General features: G+C 65.0%; 1 protein-coding gene across 3 annotated transcripts; it reads left to right on the top strand.

Moving 5' to 3' along the window:
• The first annotated feature begins 2,967 nt into the window (after positions 1-2,967).
• On the top strand, positions 2,968-14,254 carry EEF1A2 (eukaryotic translation elongation factor 1 alpha 2). 3 transcript variants are annotated; one of them, XM_032353557.1, is made up of 8 exons: positions 5,230-5,319; positions 6,615-6,836; positions 8,533-8,712; positions 9,110-9,406; positions 10,870-11,020; positions 12,135-12,391; positions 13,001-13,235; positions 13,855-14,254. In XM_032353557.1, exons 2-8 carry the CDS (start codon positions 6,693-6,695, stop codon positions 13,980-13,982), a joined length of 1,392 nt encoding a protein of 463 aa, XP_032209448.1. In that variant the 5' UTR covers positions 5,230-5,319; positions 6,615-6,692; the 3' UTR covers positions 13,983-14,254. The 3 variants fall into 3 exon arrangements, with proteins under 3 accessions (XP_032209447.1, XP_032209448.1, XP_032209445.1); XM_032353556.1 differs by lacking the exons at positions 5,230-5,319; positions 13,855-14,254 and adding an exon at positions 2,968-3,039 and having other exon boundaries at positions 13,001-13,504; XM_032353554.1 differs by lacking the exon at positions 13,855-14,254 and having other exon boundaries at positions 13,001-13,504.
• Positions 14,255-16,110: the final 1,856 nt, after the last annotated feature.

Consider the following 16,110-nt stretch of genomic DNA (forward strand, 5'->3'; position numbering starts at 1 on the left):
GCGCACTCGCGGGGACGGGGCGATTCCAGGGCATGGGTCCCGGGGGACAGCACGGTGATGTCTACCATGGGCTCAGAACCTAGACACCAGAAGACAAGCCGTGCTGGGCAGCATTGGTGTTTGGACCCAGCCAGGGTGGAGAGACCTCCTGGCTCCGTCATGGAACGCATGACTCTTGATTTCAGGGTCTTGAGTTCAAGCCCCACACTGGGTGTAGAGATTACCTAAATAGATAAAAACTTACACAGAGCGAGAAAAGACGACAGCCTACAATAATGTCTAGTGTAGGATCATCTAAGAGAAGTTAAAGCTGAGCCGCATGGAGAGCTGGGGACCAAGACCGAGGTTTGAATCTTATCAACCTCGCGGGCTTGTGAGACCTGCACAGTGTTCTATGGACCAACGCTGAGAAGCATGAAAACAGGCCCCCACAGGTCCAGTGACTGAAGAGCAGATAAAACAAGAACAACCATCCTCAGAGGAAGACAAGAGAACCCAAAGTCTTTGCCAAGAACCCAAATAGGAAAATTTCCTCATAGTCAAAGAAAAAAAAAGCCAGCTATCAATTAATTTTCTCTCAGCTATAAATTTACCCTTCGCTGCCCGCCCTACAAAATGGATCTGCTCCCCGTGGAGCAGAAACGCTCCAAGTCTGTCATCACGGAGCAGGTACTGAGCCTCGAGGCCGTAAGCCAACGACTGCCGTGACACAGCCCGTGGCTCAGAGCTCTGCCCTGGGGTACGCATGCACAGGCGCACCCACATGGCTCTAGTTCGAACCTGGCTGGAAGTGCAACAGAGCAGAGGCAAGCATCCGCTGTGTGACATCCCGATGAATGTCACACACCCAGTGGCCTGTGAGCGAAGCCAGGCGGAAGGGTTGAAACTGCACAGGTCACGGCCAGGAAGTTTGCAAGAGACAATGTGGTCTGTGGCCTAGGAAGTCGGGACAGCGGTCACCTTTGAGGGCATGGGGGGTGGGGGGGTCCTTTCCTGGGGAAGGAGGCGGCCCCAGTGGGGAGAACGCCGCCACAGGCAGCCTCCCGGGCCCTCAGCCCTAGGACAGCCATGAGGTCCCTGCTCAGGAGGAAGGTTACTCCCGATTTCCCTGCGGAAGGACGCTCTATCCACGCTGCAGAAACCTAGGCTCCAGGGTTGCCAAGGAGCTGCCTGCTCCCGGGGGTAGCCCCGCCGCGGACGCTCCTCCTCGCATGGAGCTCTGGGGCCTCTCCCTTTGCCACCTGAGGGGTGGGCAGTGGGCCTGCAGCCATCCACAGTCCTCCATCTGTCTCCCTGTCCCAACATAGGGGCTGCCTCTTCTTGCCCGGAGAGGCTGACCCCTTCCCTGGGCTCTCCAGGGCACCCCCCCGCCACCGCCCAGCCGGCAGTGGCCTAATTGGGAGGGGGGCCTGGCCATTCCCTCCCCTGCTGCTGGCCTGGAGCCCAGACTCTCCGGGAGCTCAGAGGGCAAAGCCCACCAGACCCCTTCCCTGGAAGCAGGTGGGCGCCGGGCAGGGGTGGAGCTCTGGTGTCGGCAGGACACTGCCGTGGCAACGGCTCTAGCCACGACGAAGCAGCAGGTACCCGGCCACGGCCACAGACGGGTCCTGTGGCCCAAGTGCTGGCCGTGGTGAGGGTGGGGCTGGGCTGACCTTTCCCTTTCTGAGGGGCTCTGTCCCCCTCCCTGGGCTTCCCTGGCAGACAGGTGGGCCTCATACCCTCCCAGACACGCTGGTTTCCTGGGGTGGACTGGTGGGGGCCTGGGTCCTCTCAGAAGTCACCAGAGCCCCAGGCTACCTGACCCAGGAACCAAGCAAGGGGCTGGCCATTTTGAGGAGCCCTTGCCTAGCCTTGGGTTCTAGCAGCTTGCCGAAGCCCCCTCTCCAGCCCCAGCCCTGCCCCCAGGCCAAACTGCCCCAGCTCGGCCTGCCCCCCATGCCCCCTGCGGTGTGTGTCGAGTTGGGGGGGGGCAGCTTCTCTGATTCCGAGCCATGAGCTCACTTTTCTGAGGGAAGCTCCACAGCCAAGAGTGCCTCCTCGCCATGGAGACCACTTAATTTGAGGCCTCACCGGCAGCTCAGTTCCCTGGCTGCTGAGCCTGGGGAGCTGGGGGCGGGAGGAACTTGTCCCCAAGGCCGATCAGGTCGTGTCGTCCCCGTGCGCTGGGAGATAAGAGACTGATCCGCACAGGAGGGTGAGCACAGAAATCCTGGGGTCAGAGGGAAGCCTGGGACCCCAGGCCATGAGCTGGGGTCATTCAGAGACCCCCCCAAGGATGGAGGGTGCTCTCAGGCCTGACCCCTGCCCCCCCCCCGCCCCAAAGCCCCTGCCTGGGTGACCACTGGCCTTGGCCCCTGCAGGAAGGCCCCAGCACAGGTGGTCAGTTATGCATTCGCAGGTTATTATTAACCCGGGAGTGACGTCACCGGCAGCCAATGGGAGCAGGGTTTATTTCCAGGCTGACAGCTTGATAACGGTTAATTTTAGCTGGATCTTCTTTCCCCAGGCTCATGAAACCTCAGCCAGCCAAAGAGGGGGCTGCCTGTGTCTCCCCAAACAGCTCGTGGCTGAGGGCACCTGGGGGCGCCCGGAGGGGACTGAGGGGCAGGCCACGTGCCCCTTCCTTCTGCCCTATCCTCAGAAGGTGCTCTGTGAGGCTGACCGGCCCGTCTTTGCTCACCCCCCCCCCATACCCTTGGCTGCCGTGGGGGCCATTGTCACGGCGGCTCGGGTTTGGGAGAAGCAGGGCGAGGGGAGCGGGAGGGGGCACAGTGGGACCCGGCTGGCTTCTGTCCAGAAGGAACGCTGGCCTGGCTCGGCCTTCCGGCCTTCCGAGCTGACTGCAGGCTCGGCCCTCCTTGGCTGTGACCTTGGCCCCCGCGGTTGGCCCGTCTGTGCCCAGTGGACTCGCGGTCCCTGGGTCTCCGCGGCCTGGCAGCCCCGCCCAGCACTGGGGGAGCTCACAAGGCTCCCGCTGGCTTTTGCAGCCACTACTCGGCACTATTCAAGGATCCGTGCTCGCCCAGCTCCAGGCAGCAGGTAGTAGCTGTTGGTCTCCAGGACCACGTACTGGTTAGGGCTCTTTCAGCTGGCGTGTGGTCATTCAGGGTTATACCATATTCACTCTCACTGTCCAAGTGAGCTCGAGGGCATCCCGGAGGCTGAGAGGCCAGGGTCCCAGGGCCCTGCAAGCCGCCCAGCTGTGGGTCGATGGGGCACATCCTGGGGACACAGAGGCACTTTGGAGAAACCACCTGAGACCTCTGCCTGGGGTAGGCATGTTGGACCTCCGGGGAGGATGCTGCATTCCAGCAGCAGTGGCCACTGCCCAGGGCAGCATGGCCTCCTGGCACAGGCGAGCCCGGGATGACTTGGTTCCCACGGGGCCGACAGTAGCCCGTGAGCTGGGAGTTGAGCTCAGACCTTGTCGGGGGCTGGCCTGCAGGCAGCCCGGGGGCCCAGGGGGTGGTGGCCCCACTGGGGAAGTTGGGTGGATGTCCCCAGGGACCCGGGCCCCCTGCAGTGGTTTGGCCCATCCCAGCTTCAGCCACCCCAATTTGGTGTCTCCTAAACTCCTGCTAACCTTCAGGCAGGAGGGACGCATCAAACCTAGAGGGCAGCTGTGCGGAAGGGGTGGAGGGGTGGGGGGTGGGTCTCCAAGCTTGCCAGGAGTTTATTTTTAATCCTGGCTCAGGTTTGATGGTATCAGCAGCACTTAGAAGTGCTGGGAGTCATCTATGAGCCCCTCCCTGCCTGAAAGGGTTAGGAGTGCCTCTGTCTGCAGATGTAGACCTTGGTCCTGGGGGGCAGACCCCACCCCACGACAACTCAGTGGGAGAGCCTGTTACCTCCCCAAGAGATCTCCCAATGGGCTGGGGAGGACTGCTTGGAGCCCAGCCACTGCCCTGGGTCTCTATGCCTCCTGACCTGCTGCGGGTCACATCTCTGAGGGCTCTCTCGGCCAGTGCCCCGGTGGAAGGTGCTGGACACCCGGCCTCTGCTGTCACCCACTCACCTTGCTTGACCTTCTCCCAGGCATTGTAGTGACAAGGACAAATCAGGCAGGAGTGGTCTCCCATTGACGGGAGGTGTGGCCATGGGGACAGAGGCTTGTGGTCCAAGAGGCCTATACACTGGGTTTCCACACAACACAGGGCTGCCTACTCCTCTCCATAAAATCCATGATGGCCTTTACCCTGGTCTGCACAGGACCCTCCGAGATGCCCCTGCCCCCACTTTCTACAGAACCAGCCCACGGGTGGCTTGGCAGTGTGATCACACGGAGGCCAGGAGTGAGGGGAGCCCCTGCCCACTCATGCCCATTAGGGCATCTTGGGAAGCCATCAGTGGGCTCTAGGAACAGACTTAGAACGTGCCCTGCGTGGAGAGAGGCCCAGAGTGGACGAGAGCCCTTTGCAGGAGCCTCAGAGGGAGAGCGGTGGAGATGCACATGCTCAGGAGCCCCGGGCTACTTGGCCAAGCTGAGGGGACCTTGGAGACACGGTTTTCAGGCCATACCATGGGACGTGGTGGGGGGCACGCCAGGGTGAGCCCATGTGGCAGACACACGGGGACAGGGGCCTGACGGTGAGCCAATGTCAGGGTCCCAAAGGAGGAAGGACCTGCACGACCTGGGCACGCTGGGGGGCGGATCCGAGGTTCATTTGCTGGGCAGACACCAGCCACATGTAGACCTGGCGCTTGGGAAAAGCGGGCCGGGACTGTGGCCCAGACCCTGGCCTCAGCCCCTGCACCTCCGGCTGAGGCCTGACCTGCAGTTTCCTGTCCCTGGGGCCGGCCGGTCCCCAGAGACCTCCTTTTAGGTTTGGAGCCTTTCCACCTCCTCCGTGCAGGAGGGCCTGAGCCCCGCCACTCACTGGGCTTCTGCTTCCTCGGCCTCCGTCTCTGGCTGCCTCTCTCCATCTCTGCCCCTCCCTCCTCGCCGGCTCCTTCCCGCTCCCCGCTCCCCGCGCCGGGCCGCGGGCCTCCCTGCCTGCCGCCCTCCGGTGCGCCTGGCGTCCGCGCCTTGGCCGCTCGCTCCCTCGCCGCACCTTCCCTCGCGTCCCTGTGGCGCCCGCGGGGCCCGTGTCCCCGCGTCCCCCGCAGCCCCGCGTCCCTCGCAGCCCCGTGTCCCTCGCAGCCCCGCGTCCCTCGCACCCCTCCCCGCCGCGCCGCGCCCCTCCCCCGCCGGTACCGCATTGCCGTACCGCAGGGCGCAGTGCACTGCGCGCGCTCCGTCGATAGGTGGACCCCCTCCCGGAGAGATAAAACCGCCCGCGCCGGCGCCGCCGGTCCCTCTGGCTGAGACCTCGGCTCTGGGTAAGGACGCTCGGCCTCCGGGTCTCCGCCTCCGCCCCCGGCCTTCGGCAGCGGGTCCGCTCTCCGGGGGCCGGGCCGGGGCGGAGGGGGGCCCCGCAGAGGGGCGAGGCTCGCGCCGGGCGAGGCTGTGCGGCTCGCTCCGGGCTCCGGCGGGCCCCAGGGCTCCGCTCGGTCCCCCGGCGACGGCGGTGGGGTGGGGGCCCCGCGGTGGCGCTTGTTTATGCGCTGGTGCCGGCTGGGGACGGGTCTTCTGGGCGTCGGCGGTCGCCCCGCAGCTGTGACCTTGGGACCGGTGGCGTGAGGGGTGCTGAGGGGTTGCCGCAGGGTCCTCAGTGCCGGGGCTGTTGGGGCTGCGGGACAGAGGGGGAGACAGGGAAGACCTGGGGGGCATCGGCCACCCCACCCTGTGGCCCGGGAGGTGTCCACTCGGCGTCCGCACCCGAGGGTGCACCATTGCCGCCTACTTTCCCTGACCCAGCGCCCTGTCCCCTCCTGGGCTGCCTAGGTTTCTCCACTGACCTCCAGGATGGGGCAGGGGTTGTGGCCCTGGGCCTTCACGGAGGGAAAGGGGGAGGGGGTCCCCTGCCCCCACCAGGCTGCAGGCATCTCTGTCTAGCACTTCCTGGGCTTGGCTGCTGGGGCCAGATTGCTCCCCACTCTGAAGAGCAGGGACCCCACCTCCCTGCCCTCCAGTCGGCCCCCTGCCCGGATCCGGGAGAGCCCAAGCTATTCTAGGCCCCTGATCTGGGCACCACCGCCCTGTGGGTGCTCTGGCCCAGCCCGTCTCCCCTGGTGCCAGCCTGCCTGGCAGGGACGAAGGGAAGATGGCGCCCTCCCTGCTTGAGGAGGGGAGTGGGGAGCCCTGACCATTTCTCCACCCCAGCAGCAGCAGGGCCTGTGGGGGTGGGGTACAGCGGGGCCCAGGACTCCCGGTGGGGGAGCAAGCACCAGGGACAGGACTGCAGCGCAGGGCAGAGTGACTCATCACCAGGCTCCCGACTGGCCATGGGGTTTGCCCAGCTCTTGGGAGGGCGGTTAGCCTCCTTCATGGGGGTGCTCTATGGGCATGACACCCAGATATTTAGGGCAGATTGGACCGCTGGGGCTTGCCATCTGACCCAAATGGGCCAGGCACAGGCTGGGGGGGGGGGGTCTTCCTGCCCCACCAAGTGTGGGAACGTGGCCCTGTGGGAGGGTCGGCAGGCAGGGGCGTGCTTGCAACCTGTGCTGGCCGGTGTGTTTGCTGGCTTCCCTCTGAGGCTCTCCATCACTTGTCCCCTCACCCCAACCCCCAGAATCCCCGCTCAGCAGCCCCCCCACCCTGAGCCACAGCGCTCCAGGCTGTTCCAGCCCTTCCCCGCACCCCGGGCAGAATGGGCAAGGAGAAGACCCACATCAACATCGTGGTCATTGGCCACGTGGACTCCGGCAAGTCCACCACGACAGGCCACCTCATCTACAAGTGTGGAGGCATCGACAAGAGGACCATTGAGAAGTTTGAGAAGGAGGCGGCGGAGGTGAGCCTGCCCCCCTCGCCCCCGTCCACAGAGAGGACAGGGTCCACACGGTGGCTGGGCTGGAGCTTCCCCGACTCTGGGGCACAGGGCTCAGCTGATCTCCTCCAGGGCAGGAAGGCAGGAGCCCTAAAGGCACCCGCGTGGGGCACAGGGACCCAAGAGAGCCCAGCTGGAGTGGCTGTGGGGGGCGGCGGTCTCTCTCTGGAGACCTGCTTGGTGTGGGCAGAGGGACAGCCTGGGGATCTGCCCCTCAGTGCGGGGGAGGGGACCTGGAGGCAGCATTTCTGCTCCACAGGGGTCCACACCAGGCTCTGGAACTCTCTGCCACATTGGGCTTGAGAAGCCTGCAACCAGGGTGGGGTTCCTGGGTCCCCAGGGCTGAGTTCTGGGGCTGGAGGTGATGCTGCCCTCACTTGTCCTGGGGCCGGGCCAGGCCTCAGGGTGGCTATTAATAGCTGACTGATGGGCACTTAGCCCATCAGCTCCATTTTCTCGTGCTGGGCTGGGGAGGGCTGCCTGTCCGGGGTGGCACTCTTTTGGGGGGGGTCCTGGTTGCCTGGGGAGGAGAGGCAGGGCCCCGTTGGCTGACCTCTTTTCTCTTAAGTGGCTGGGACCTATGGGTGAGAAGCAGCCACAGAGTGGGGGGTCTGCTCTTGATAACCTCTGTGCCCGCCCTGGGCTCGGGAGAAGCTCCTGTCTCGGAGGCTGTGAGGGTTCTTTCCTGGATGATGGGGGGTCGGGGCCAGGGCCCAGGAGGAGTCAGTTGCTGGCCTGGGCTGACCCTGCTCGAGTGTGTGCGTGTGTGTGCGTGTGCGCGTGCGTGTGCCGGGGGGATTTGTCGCGCTGGGCTGTCTCCTTCCGCGCCTCAGCCCAAAAGCTGCGTCACTCCCTGCTTCCCTGCGGGACTGGAGCTGGGGGAGGCTGTGGGTGTTTGCAGGATGTCTGGTTCAGGTCTAGCTGGGTCCCCTCTGGGGCCCGTCTGGGTGGCCCTCTGGGCTGGGCAGCCTCCCCGGAGGGCAGAGCACTGTCCGCGCACAGCCCTGAAGGGAGATCTGCCTGCTGGACCGTGGCCTCGGCAGCTGCTCTGAGCACAGCTCTGGCCCAGGGCACGGGGGTCTCGCTGGGTGGGGCACCGACATTTGCAGGGGGAGCACAGAAGGCGAGGAGGAGCCTCAGCGCCACTTGGGAGCCTCTGTAGAAAGAGCTGGAAAGCCAGGCCCTCCCGTGAAACACATCCCTTCTTTTTTTCCCTTAAAAAAAATTAGAGGGTTATTTTTTTGGCTTGACACCTTGACGGTGATGTTGTCAGCCTCTGGCTGACGCAGGGATCTGATCTGCGGACGCTGGGGTGGTCAGCTTCCGATAGAGGGGCACCCGCGGCCGGGGGAGGCCTTGAGATCGCCTGGTGGCTTCCCTCCAAGCCTGATTCCCAGGCCCTTGCGCCACCTACTGGCGGACGTTCGAATGGCCACCATCCAGGTGGCAGGAGGCCGGACCTGGGCACACAGGGTGGCGGGGCTGGGGCAGGGCAGGGTTGAAGTCCCGGTGTCCCTCAGAGGTCCTCGCCTCTGGCTCCCTCATCCCAGAGATGGGCTCAGAGCCCCAGGGACCCAGGGGGGCGCCGCTGCTGTGACGCGTTCCCATGGCCAGCCGGCTGAGTCCTGGGTTCCTCCCTGTGCCGCGCCCCACCCCGCAGATGGGGAAGGGCTCCTTCAAGTACGCCTGGGTGCTGGACAAGCTGAAGGCCGAGCGGGAGCGCGGCATCACCATCGACATCTCCCTCTGGAAGTTCGAGACCACCAAGTACTACATTACCATCATTGACGCCCCCGGCCACCGTGACTTCATCAAGAACATGATCACTGGCACGTCCCAGGTGGGCGGGACACCCGTTTGGGGGACACCTGGGGGCCCGGGGCCCTTGAGGGGCAGCTGGGTTTCCTCGGCTTCCTGCCCAGGGCGTGATGCCCCGGACGTTTGCTGTCCCCTGCCCCTGCCCCCCCCCCCGGTACAGAGTCCCCCAGACAACTGATTAGGGGCCCCAACATCTCAGCCAGGAGGGGTGTCCATAAGGACCGCCGGCCACTGCCAGGGCCACCTTGGCAGACAGACAGTTGGACAGACAGTCAGACAGACGCAGACAATCAGACATCGCCAGGCCATTCACACAGAGGAGCCCCTGCTGCCGCCCCTCCTGTCGGGGACCCCGAGGCCAATCTCCGGGCAGCTGCCTGGAGGGGCCTGGGGCTCACAGGGCCCGACCTGCCGGACAGGCGGACTGCGCGGTGCTGATCGTGGCGGCCGGCGTGGGCGAGTTCGAGGCGGGCATCTCTAAGAACGGGCAGACCCGCGAGCACGCGCTGCTGGCCTACACGCTGGGCGTGAAGCAGCTGATCGTGGGGGTCAACAAGATGGACTCGACGGAGCCCGCCTACAGCGAGAAGCGCTACGACGAGATCGTCAAGGAGGTCAGCGCCTACATCAAGAAGATTGGCTACAACCCGGCCACGGTGCCCTTCGTGCCCATCTCTGGCTGGCACGGTGACAACATGTTGGAGCCCTCGCCCAACGTGAGTGCCCACGGACAGTGGCGGGGCCCGCCGGGACCCTCCCTGGGCGCCCAGGGTCCTGGGGTATGCGTGGGTCGGGCTCAGTCAGGGCAAAGCCCAGGGTCAGAGGACCGGTGCGCAGGCTGCCCTCAGCCTCCCCGGCCTGCTCCGTTCCCTTCACCTGCAGGAGCAGGGGCCCCTGCCCGGCGGCTCAGCCTGGCGACGAGCCCGTTTGCTCCACTCAGCCCCCCAGGAGGCCCCCAGAGGCTCTTCTCTGGCCGGGGCCCTCTGTCAGGTGGAGAGTGCAGGAGCAGCGGCCGCTGGGGGCCAGGCCTGAGGGCCCTGTCTCTGGACAGTTACTGTTCATCTCCTCCAGGAGCCTCCCCAGGGGCTCCGAGCAGGTTCGGCCTTGGGAAGGGCCGAGAGACCCTCCCCCAGCTGGATAAACTGTAGCTCAGGCAGCCTGTGTCTCAGGGACCCTGACTCAGGAGGAGATGGTGAGCCGGATCCTGAAGCGGAGTTTTCAGAACCTGAGACCAGGCAACTAGACACAGTGAAACAGGAGCACACCCTGGCCTAGGAGGGTGGCCATGTGCTCTGGCCGGTGCCATGGCCACCACAATGAGGGAGGCAGGCATGGAGGGGAGACTGTCCTGGAGCCCCGCGGTCAGGGCGCAAGGCTGGGGACCGTGCCCCCATCTTGCTGGGCTGCATGTTTGCATGTGGTAGGTCCCACAGAAGCTGGCGCGCGCGCACACACACACACACAAAGATGGTGCGCACTCGTGGGTGAGCTGACCGCACCCTCCACCCGGGGAGCCCGACAGAACACCGGCCCCTGGACATCCCGTTCCCGACCCAAGTGCAGGGCGCTCTTGCTTGATCTGTGCTGTCTAGGGGACACTGTCCCTGGAGTGGACTGGGCAGTGCCGCCGACCCCCTCCCCTCCTCTCTGCCTGTGGCCAGTGGGCTGGGGGGGCCCTGTGCCAGGAGGGCACTGGGTGTGCGGTCAGGAGAAGCCCTAGGCAGGGAGGGTTCAGCCGTGCCTGGAGACAGTTGGCGCAGTGGTTAGGGAGGAAGGCTGCACTCTCTACCTGGAGCCTGCCCACTGGCCCAGCTCCGGCCCTTCTCGCTCTGGTGCCAGCCCTGCCCAGGGATCTGAGGGTGCAGGAAAGGGGGCTGAGCTGGGCTGGGCCCTGCTTCTTTTCCCGAACCTCCTTTCCCAAGGCTTCTGTGATGTTGCGAGTGTGAACTGGTGGGTGGGGAGGGTACAGGCCACCTGGGCCACACCTTGACGGACATGATCTGGCTTCTGGTACAGAGCTGGCCGGCAGGGTCTGTGTGCCCCTGCTCCCCAGACCCCCTCGGGTCAGATGCCTCCTTCAGGGTTCCGGGAGAGTCCCGGGGAGGCCGTGGGGCTGGGGTGGAGGGCAGGGTGGGTGTAGGTGGTGTCCGCCTCCAGTGGACACTTTCTTCCTGTCCAGATGCCGTGGTTCAAGGGCTGGAAGGTGGAACGCAAGGAGGGCGGCGCCAGCGGCGTGTCCCTGCTGGAGGCCCTGGACACCATCCTGCCCCCGACACGCCCCACAGATAAGCCCCTGCGCCTGCCGCTGCAGGACGTGTACAAGATTGGCGGTGAGTGGGGTGCGGGTTCCCCTGGCTGCGGGCGCCTGGCCCAGCCGACCCCGGCGGGCTCTGCCCCTGGCACCCACTCTGAGACCAGGGCCCTCGACAAGGGGCTTTTGAGGCCAAGTTGTCTGCCTCTCCCCCAGTGCCATAGACTTTCTGGGGGACCATCCATCCGTCTGTCCATCCGCCATCCATCCCTCCATGCAGACAACTGTTTCCCCCCACACATCCATCTGTCCATTCATCCATCCGTTCATCTACGTGTCCGTCCGTCCATCCACACAGTCATCCGTCCGACTGTTGGCCTCACACAGCCATCCGTCCATCCGTCCACCCAGCCACCCACTCACCCACATGCCCATCTCTGTCCACACCCCCGTCCACCCCCGCCCGTCCATCTGTCCATCCATCCGCCCACCTACCCACCCCCACCCATTCATCCATCTGTCCAGGGTCGTCTTCCCCTCAGCTAAGCACTCAGCCCTATGCCAGGAGGTGGTGGCACATGGGTAACTCTCATGTCCCCTTCCCCCCATGACATCGCAGTCTCGTGGGAGACAAGATTTGCCCTAGACCCGAGATGACAGGGAGACCGCGAACCAGCACGAGGCACAATCGGGCTATGTGCAGGGGTGTCGCACTCCCCCAGCACCAAGACCGGCCACCAGCCCCAGGCTCTGTCATCCCGCAGCTGGGGTTGGGGGCGGAGCTGGAGCTTCTCCTCTCTCGCGGAGGGGCCGGACGCCCACCGAGCAGCCACACGGCCTGAGCAGATCCGTGAGAAGTGCGGGGGCACCTGTGCCTCTTTGGGGTGGCCCCTGACATCAGCGGGCCCAGGTGGCCGGTCCTCCACAGCCCTGCTCTCGTCACACCTGGAGGGGCCTCAGTGCCCCCCCCCCCCGGGGACAGCTGCCACCTGGGGGCAGGGACAGGCCTCCAGGTCCAGACGGGCTCCCCTCTGCACGTGTTGCCCTCACCTTCTCCTGCGCAGGCGTTCCTGGGGGTTCTCTTGTGTTCGGTCCCTTCTTTCCTGACGGGGTCAGGGTAGCCTCTGCTTCTATCTGAACCTCAGTGCCGGCCTTGTCCCACCTGCCCCTCACGGCCCCTCCTCTCCGCGCAGGCATCGGCACCGTGCCCGTGGGCCGGGTGGAGACAGGCGTCCTCCGGCCGGGCATGGTGGTGACCTTCGCCCCCGTGAACATCACCACGGAGGTGAAGTCGGTGGAGATGCACCACGAGGCCCTGAGCGAGGCTCTGCCCGGGGACAACGTTGGCTTCAACGTGAAGAACGTGTCGGTCAAGGACATCCGTCGAGGCAACGTGTGTGGGGACAGCAAGTCCGACCCTCCCCAGGAGGCTGCCCAGTTCACCTCCCAGGTGGGCTGCCAGTCCCTCAAGGACAGGAACAGGGAGGTCCTTGGCATTAGCAGAGTGCTCGGCAGGGGTCGAGAGAACCGGACCCTTGCCTGGCCAATGAGGCTGTCCAGGGCTTGCGTCAGGGCTGGGGGCCTCACGGGGACAGCACACGCTGGGGCGGGCCCGGCCTCGTTGCTCGGAGCCTCCCTGAGGTCCCATGTGGGTCCTGAAAATGTTTCTGTTGCTGGACTTCTCCGTAGTGTTTTATCCTCTACAATCTCCCTGTGCCCTCTCTGATCGCCGCCCCACACGACAGGCTCCCGCGAGGTAGACCGGAAGGGCAGGACTTGTGCTGCGGCTCCTCATCCCGCCTCAGCTCTGGCCCGGGCACACGGCATAAGCCCTGCCCACTGGCCCTTCCCACAGGGCACCTGTCGGTGGCTTATCTCTTGTGGTTCGCCAAGTGCTTCCTGAGGACCCTGGGGTCCGTGCCGGGGGTGTGGGTCCCCCGTGGCCTGACCTTCCCTCACGGCCGGCCCCCAGCCCCAAGGGATTCCAGCCTCCCTCGGGGCTGACGTCCCCTTTCCCACTCGGGGCGTGTCTGACAGCCCTGCGCACGTCTTTGCCCAGGTCATCATCCTGAACCACCCGGGGCAGATCAGCGCTGGCTACTCACCGGTCATTGACTGCCACACGGCCCACATCGCCTGCAAGTTTGCGGAGCTGAAGGAGAAGATTGACCGGCGCTCGGGCAAGAAGCTGGAGGACAACCCCAAAGCCCTGAAGTCGGGAGACGCAGCCATCGTGGAGATGGTCCCTGGGAAGCCCATGTGTGTGGAGAGCTTCTCGCAATATCCACCTCTTGGTGAGCTGGGCCGGGGGCGGAGGGAGGCGCAGCCTAGATGGGACTGGTCCGGGCTGCGGCAGAGGGCCGCATGGGGCCGCATGGGGCGGTGGGCGGGGGGTGTCCTGCACTTTGCTGTGGCCTCCAGCCTCCATCTCAGGGAGCGTTGGTGGCACTGCCGGGCAGCTCTGGGAGGAAGACCCCAGGCCCACAGCCAGTCTGGCGGCAGGATGAGGACTGCCTGCTGGGCGTCACCTGGCCACAGGTATCCCTAGGATGCCCCGCAGGCCCGTGTCAGAGAGCCCCCTTGTGCGGGTTGCTGGCCCGCGTCGTCCCGGCCGAAAGGGTCCACTCCCGGCCAGGCGTGTCCCGGAAGCCCCCCAAGGCCTGGGGCCGGTCCTGGGGTCGTGCCTGCCGCCTAAGGAGACCAGACATTCTCGCTCTAGTGTCTCCCACTCCGCGGGCTGTGGACCGCACCGCCCGCCCCCACTCCGCGCGCTGTGGACCGCACCGCCCGCCCCCGGAAACGGCCCGGGGAGGGAGGATGCTGTGAGCTCGAGTGCGCCTGCGCGTGGCATCCCGGCCCGGGCGGGGAGGGGGGGTCGGGGCCCCGCTCGCCCCTCACGCCCCCTCCCCGCAGGCCGCTTCGCGGTGCGCGACATGCGGCAGACGGTGGCCGTGGGCGTCATCAAGAACGTGGAGAAGAAGAGCGGCGGCGCCGGCAAGGTCACCAAGTCGGCGCAGAAGGCGCAGAAGGCGGGCAAGTGAAGCGCGGGCGTCCGCGGCGCGACCCTCCCGGGCGGCGCCGCGCCCCGCCCCCGGCCCCGCCCCCGGCCCCGCCCCCGGCCCGGCGCCCCGCCCCCCCGCCAGGCGCACGTCTGCACCTCCGCTTGTAAGAGGCTCTCGGTCAGCGACTGGATGCTCGCCATCAAGGTCCAGTGGAAGTTCTTTAAGAGGAAAAGCGCCCCTGCCGCCCCCGCTTCCGCGCCCAGCCTTCGCCGCGCTCAGTGCCCGTTTTACCAATAAACTGAGCGACCCCAGACCCGTGTGCGCCTGCTTCCGGGTGGGGTGCGGTGGGGTGGGGGCCGTCCGCCCGGCGCTCTCCCCAAGCCCCTTCCCGCCCCGGTGTCCCACCTGCGCCCGTCACCAATGCCGGTGGCCTGGCCAGTGTCCTGCCGCGCTACCCGGAGCGGGGGGAGCCCATGCTGTGGCCCCCCGCCCTGGAGGCCTGATCCTAAGTCCAGCGGGTCCGGTTTGCAGTGGGGGGGACGGGGGCTTTGGAAATGCCCTCCTGGGGGCGTCCAACACAAAGACTCCGCAGAAGGGGGCTGAATGTTTTGGAGGTCTCTCTGAGGGCCCCTCCTGTCTCCCTCCCCCCACCCCAGCCAGTCACTGTGGCTGCAGAGAATCACCTCATGCGTCCTGCCCTTCAGTGAGAGCCTGGGTGCTCCCAGGACCTCCAGTCCCTCAAACCCTGGAGAAAGCCCGAGCTGTGGTCAGCAAGGACAGGGGGTGCTGTCCTTGCTTCCCGCCCGGCCATCCCTGCTCGAGGAAAGCTCTTGCTGTACAGGGGTTGGTGCTGCAGGAGCTCTGCCCACGTGGGGGCAAGGATGGACCCAGCCATGCTCACAGTAGGGGACGGGACTGGGGGCTCTCCTCCAGGGGAGCAGTAGGCCAACCACGTGAGTCTCTAGGGCTGCTGCAACAAATGACCTCAAACTGGCTTACGATGGCAGAGGTGTCCTCTCCCGCCGCCAAAGTCACCGCGACTGGACATAATTCGGGCATTGGTGGGGCTGTACTCCCCCCAGGGGCTCCCATTCCTTGCCTCTGGCAGCTTCTGGTGGCTGCCAAAGTTCCTTGGCTTGCAGCTGGCCCACTCCAGGCCCTGCCCCACAGTCCTATGGCTTCTCCTTTGTGTGTCCGATGGCCTTTGGCATTCTCTTGTAAGGACGCAGGTGACCGGCCTACGTGAGAGCCCAGCGCCATCTCATCTTGGGACCCACAGCAGAGCTGCTTCTGCAGAGCCCTTCCCGCCACACAGGCCACTTCACAGTTCCAGGGGTTGGGGCCTGAAATCTGTGGGGGCACATCCAGGCCGCTACACTGGGAGAGGCCGCCAGCTGCAGAGATGGGCGCTTGTGGCTCAGAGGTGTCTCCCTGCCTGTCCCCAAGGCGGCCTGGGTCCAAGGAAGATGCATGACCAGAGCGGGACAAGAAGGAAGAGCCTAGCAGCCAGACAGAGCGACGTGTGGCCTGCTCCCCGGCACTGGTGCAGACCCACGTGGGAAGGGTCCGGACTGACCCACAGAGGCCTCCAAGGAGGGGAGCCCGAGTAGGAAAATGCAGACAGAGGAAGCCCAGGCAGATTTGTTTCAGGCAAACGGTGAATATTTTTTTATTTTTTATTTATTTTATTTATTTTTAGAGATTTTATTTATTCATTTGAGAGAGAGAGGCAGAGACAGAGAGAGCACAAGCAGGGGAGAGGCAGAGGCAGAGGGGGAAGCAGGCTCCCGGCTGAGCAGGGGCCCGATGTGGGGCTCGGTCCCAGGACCCTGGGATCACGACCTGAGCCGAAGGCAGACGCTTAATGACTAAGCCACCTAGGCGTCCCCCAATAGTTTCTTTCTTTCTTTATTATTTTTTTTAAGGTTTTATTTATTTATCTGAGAGAGAATGAGTGAGAGAGAGCATGAGCGAGGAGAGGGTCAGAGGGAGAAGCAGGCTCCCCGTGGAGCTGGGAGCCCGATGCGGGACTCGATCCTGGAAGTCTGGGATCATGACCTGAGCCGAAGGCAGTCGCTCAACCCACTGAGCCACCCAGGCGCCCCCCCCCAATAATTTCTTAATATAAATACGTCACATACAGTATTAACACAGAAAAAGTATTTGT

Source organism: Mustela erminea, chromosome 7, assembly GCF_009829155.1.
Source record: "Mustela erminea isolate mMusErm1 chromosome 7, mMusErm1.Pri, whole genome shotgun sequence".
In the NCBI taxonomy this organism is placed as follows: domain Eukaryota; kingdom Metazoa; phylum Chordata; class Mammalia; order Carnivora; family Mustelidae; genus Mustela; species Mustela erminea.

Excerpts from the sequence above, each read along its gene's own strand:
- EEF1A2 (XM_032353556.1), top strand. The coding sequence starts at position 6,693 with ATGGGCAAGGAGAAGACCCACATCAACATCGTGGTCATTGGCCACGTG. Across the intron at positions 8,713-9,109 it reads TGATCACTGGCACGTCCCAG|GCGGACTGCGCGGTGCTGAT; the intron begins GTGGGCGGGACA and ends CCTGCCGGACAG. Across the intron at positions 9,407-10,869 it reads TGTTGGAGCCCTCGCCCAAC|ATGCCGTGGTTCAAGGGCTG; the intron begins GTGAGTGCCCAC and ends CTTCCTGTCCAG.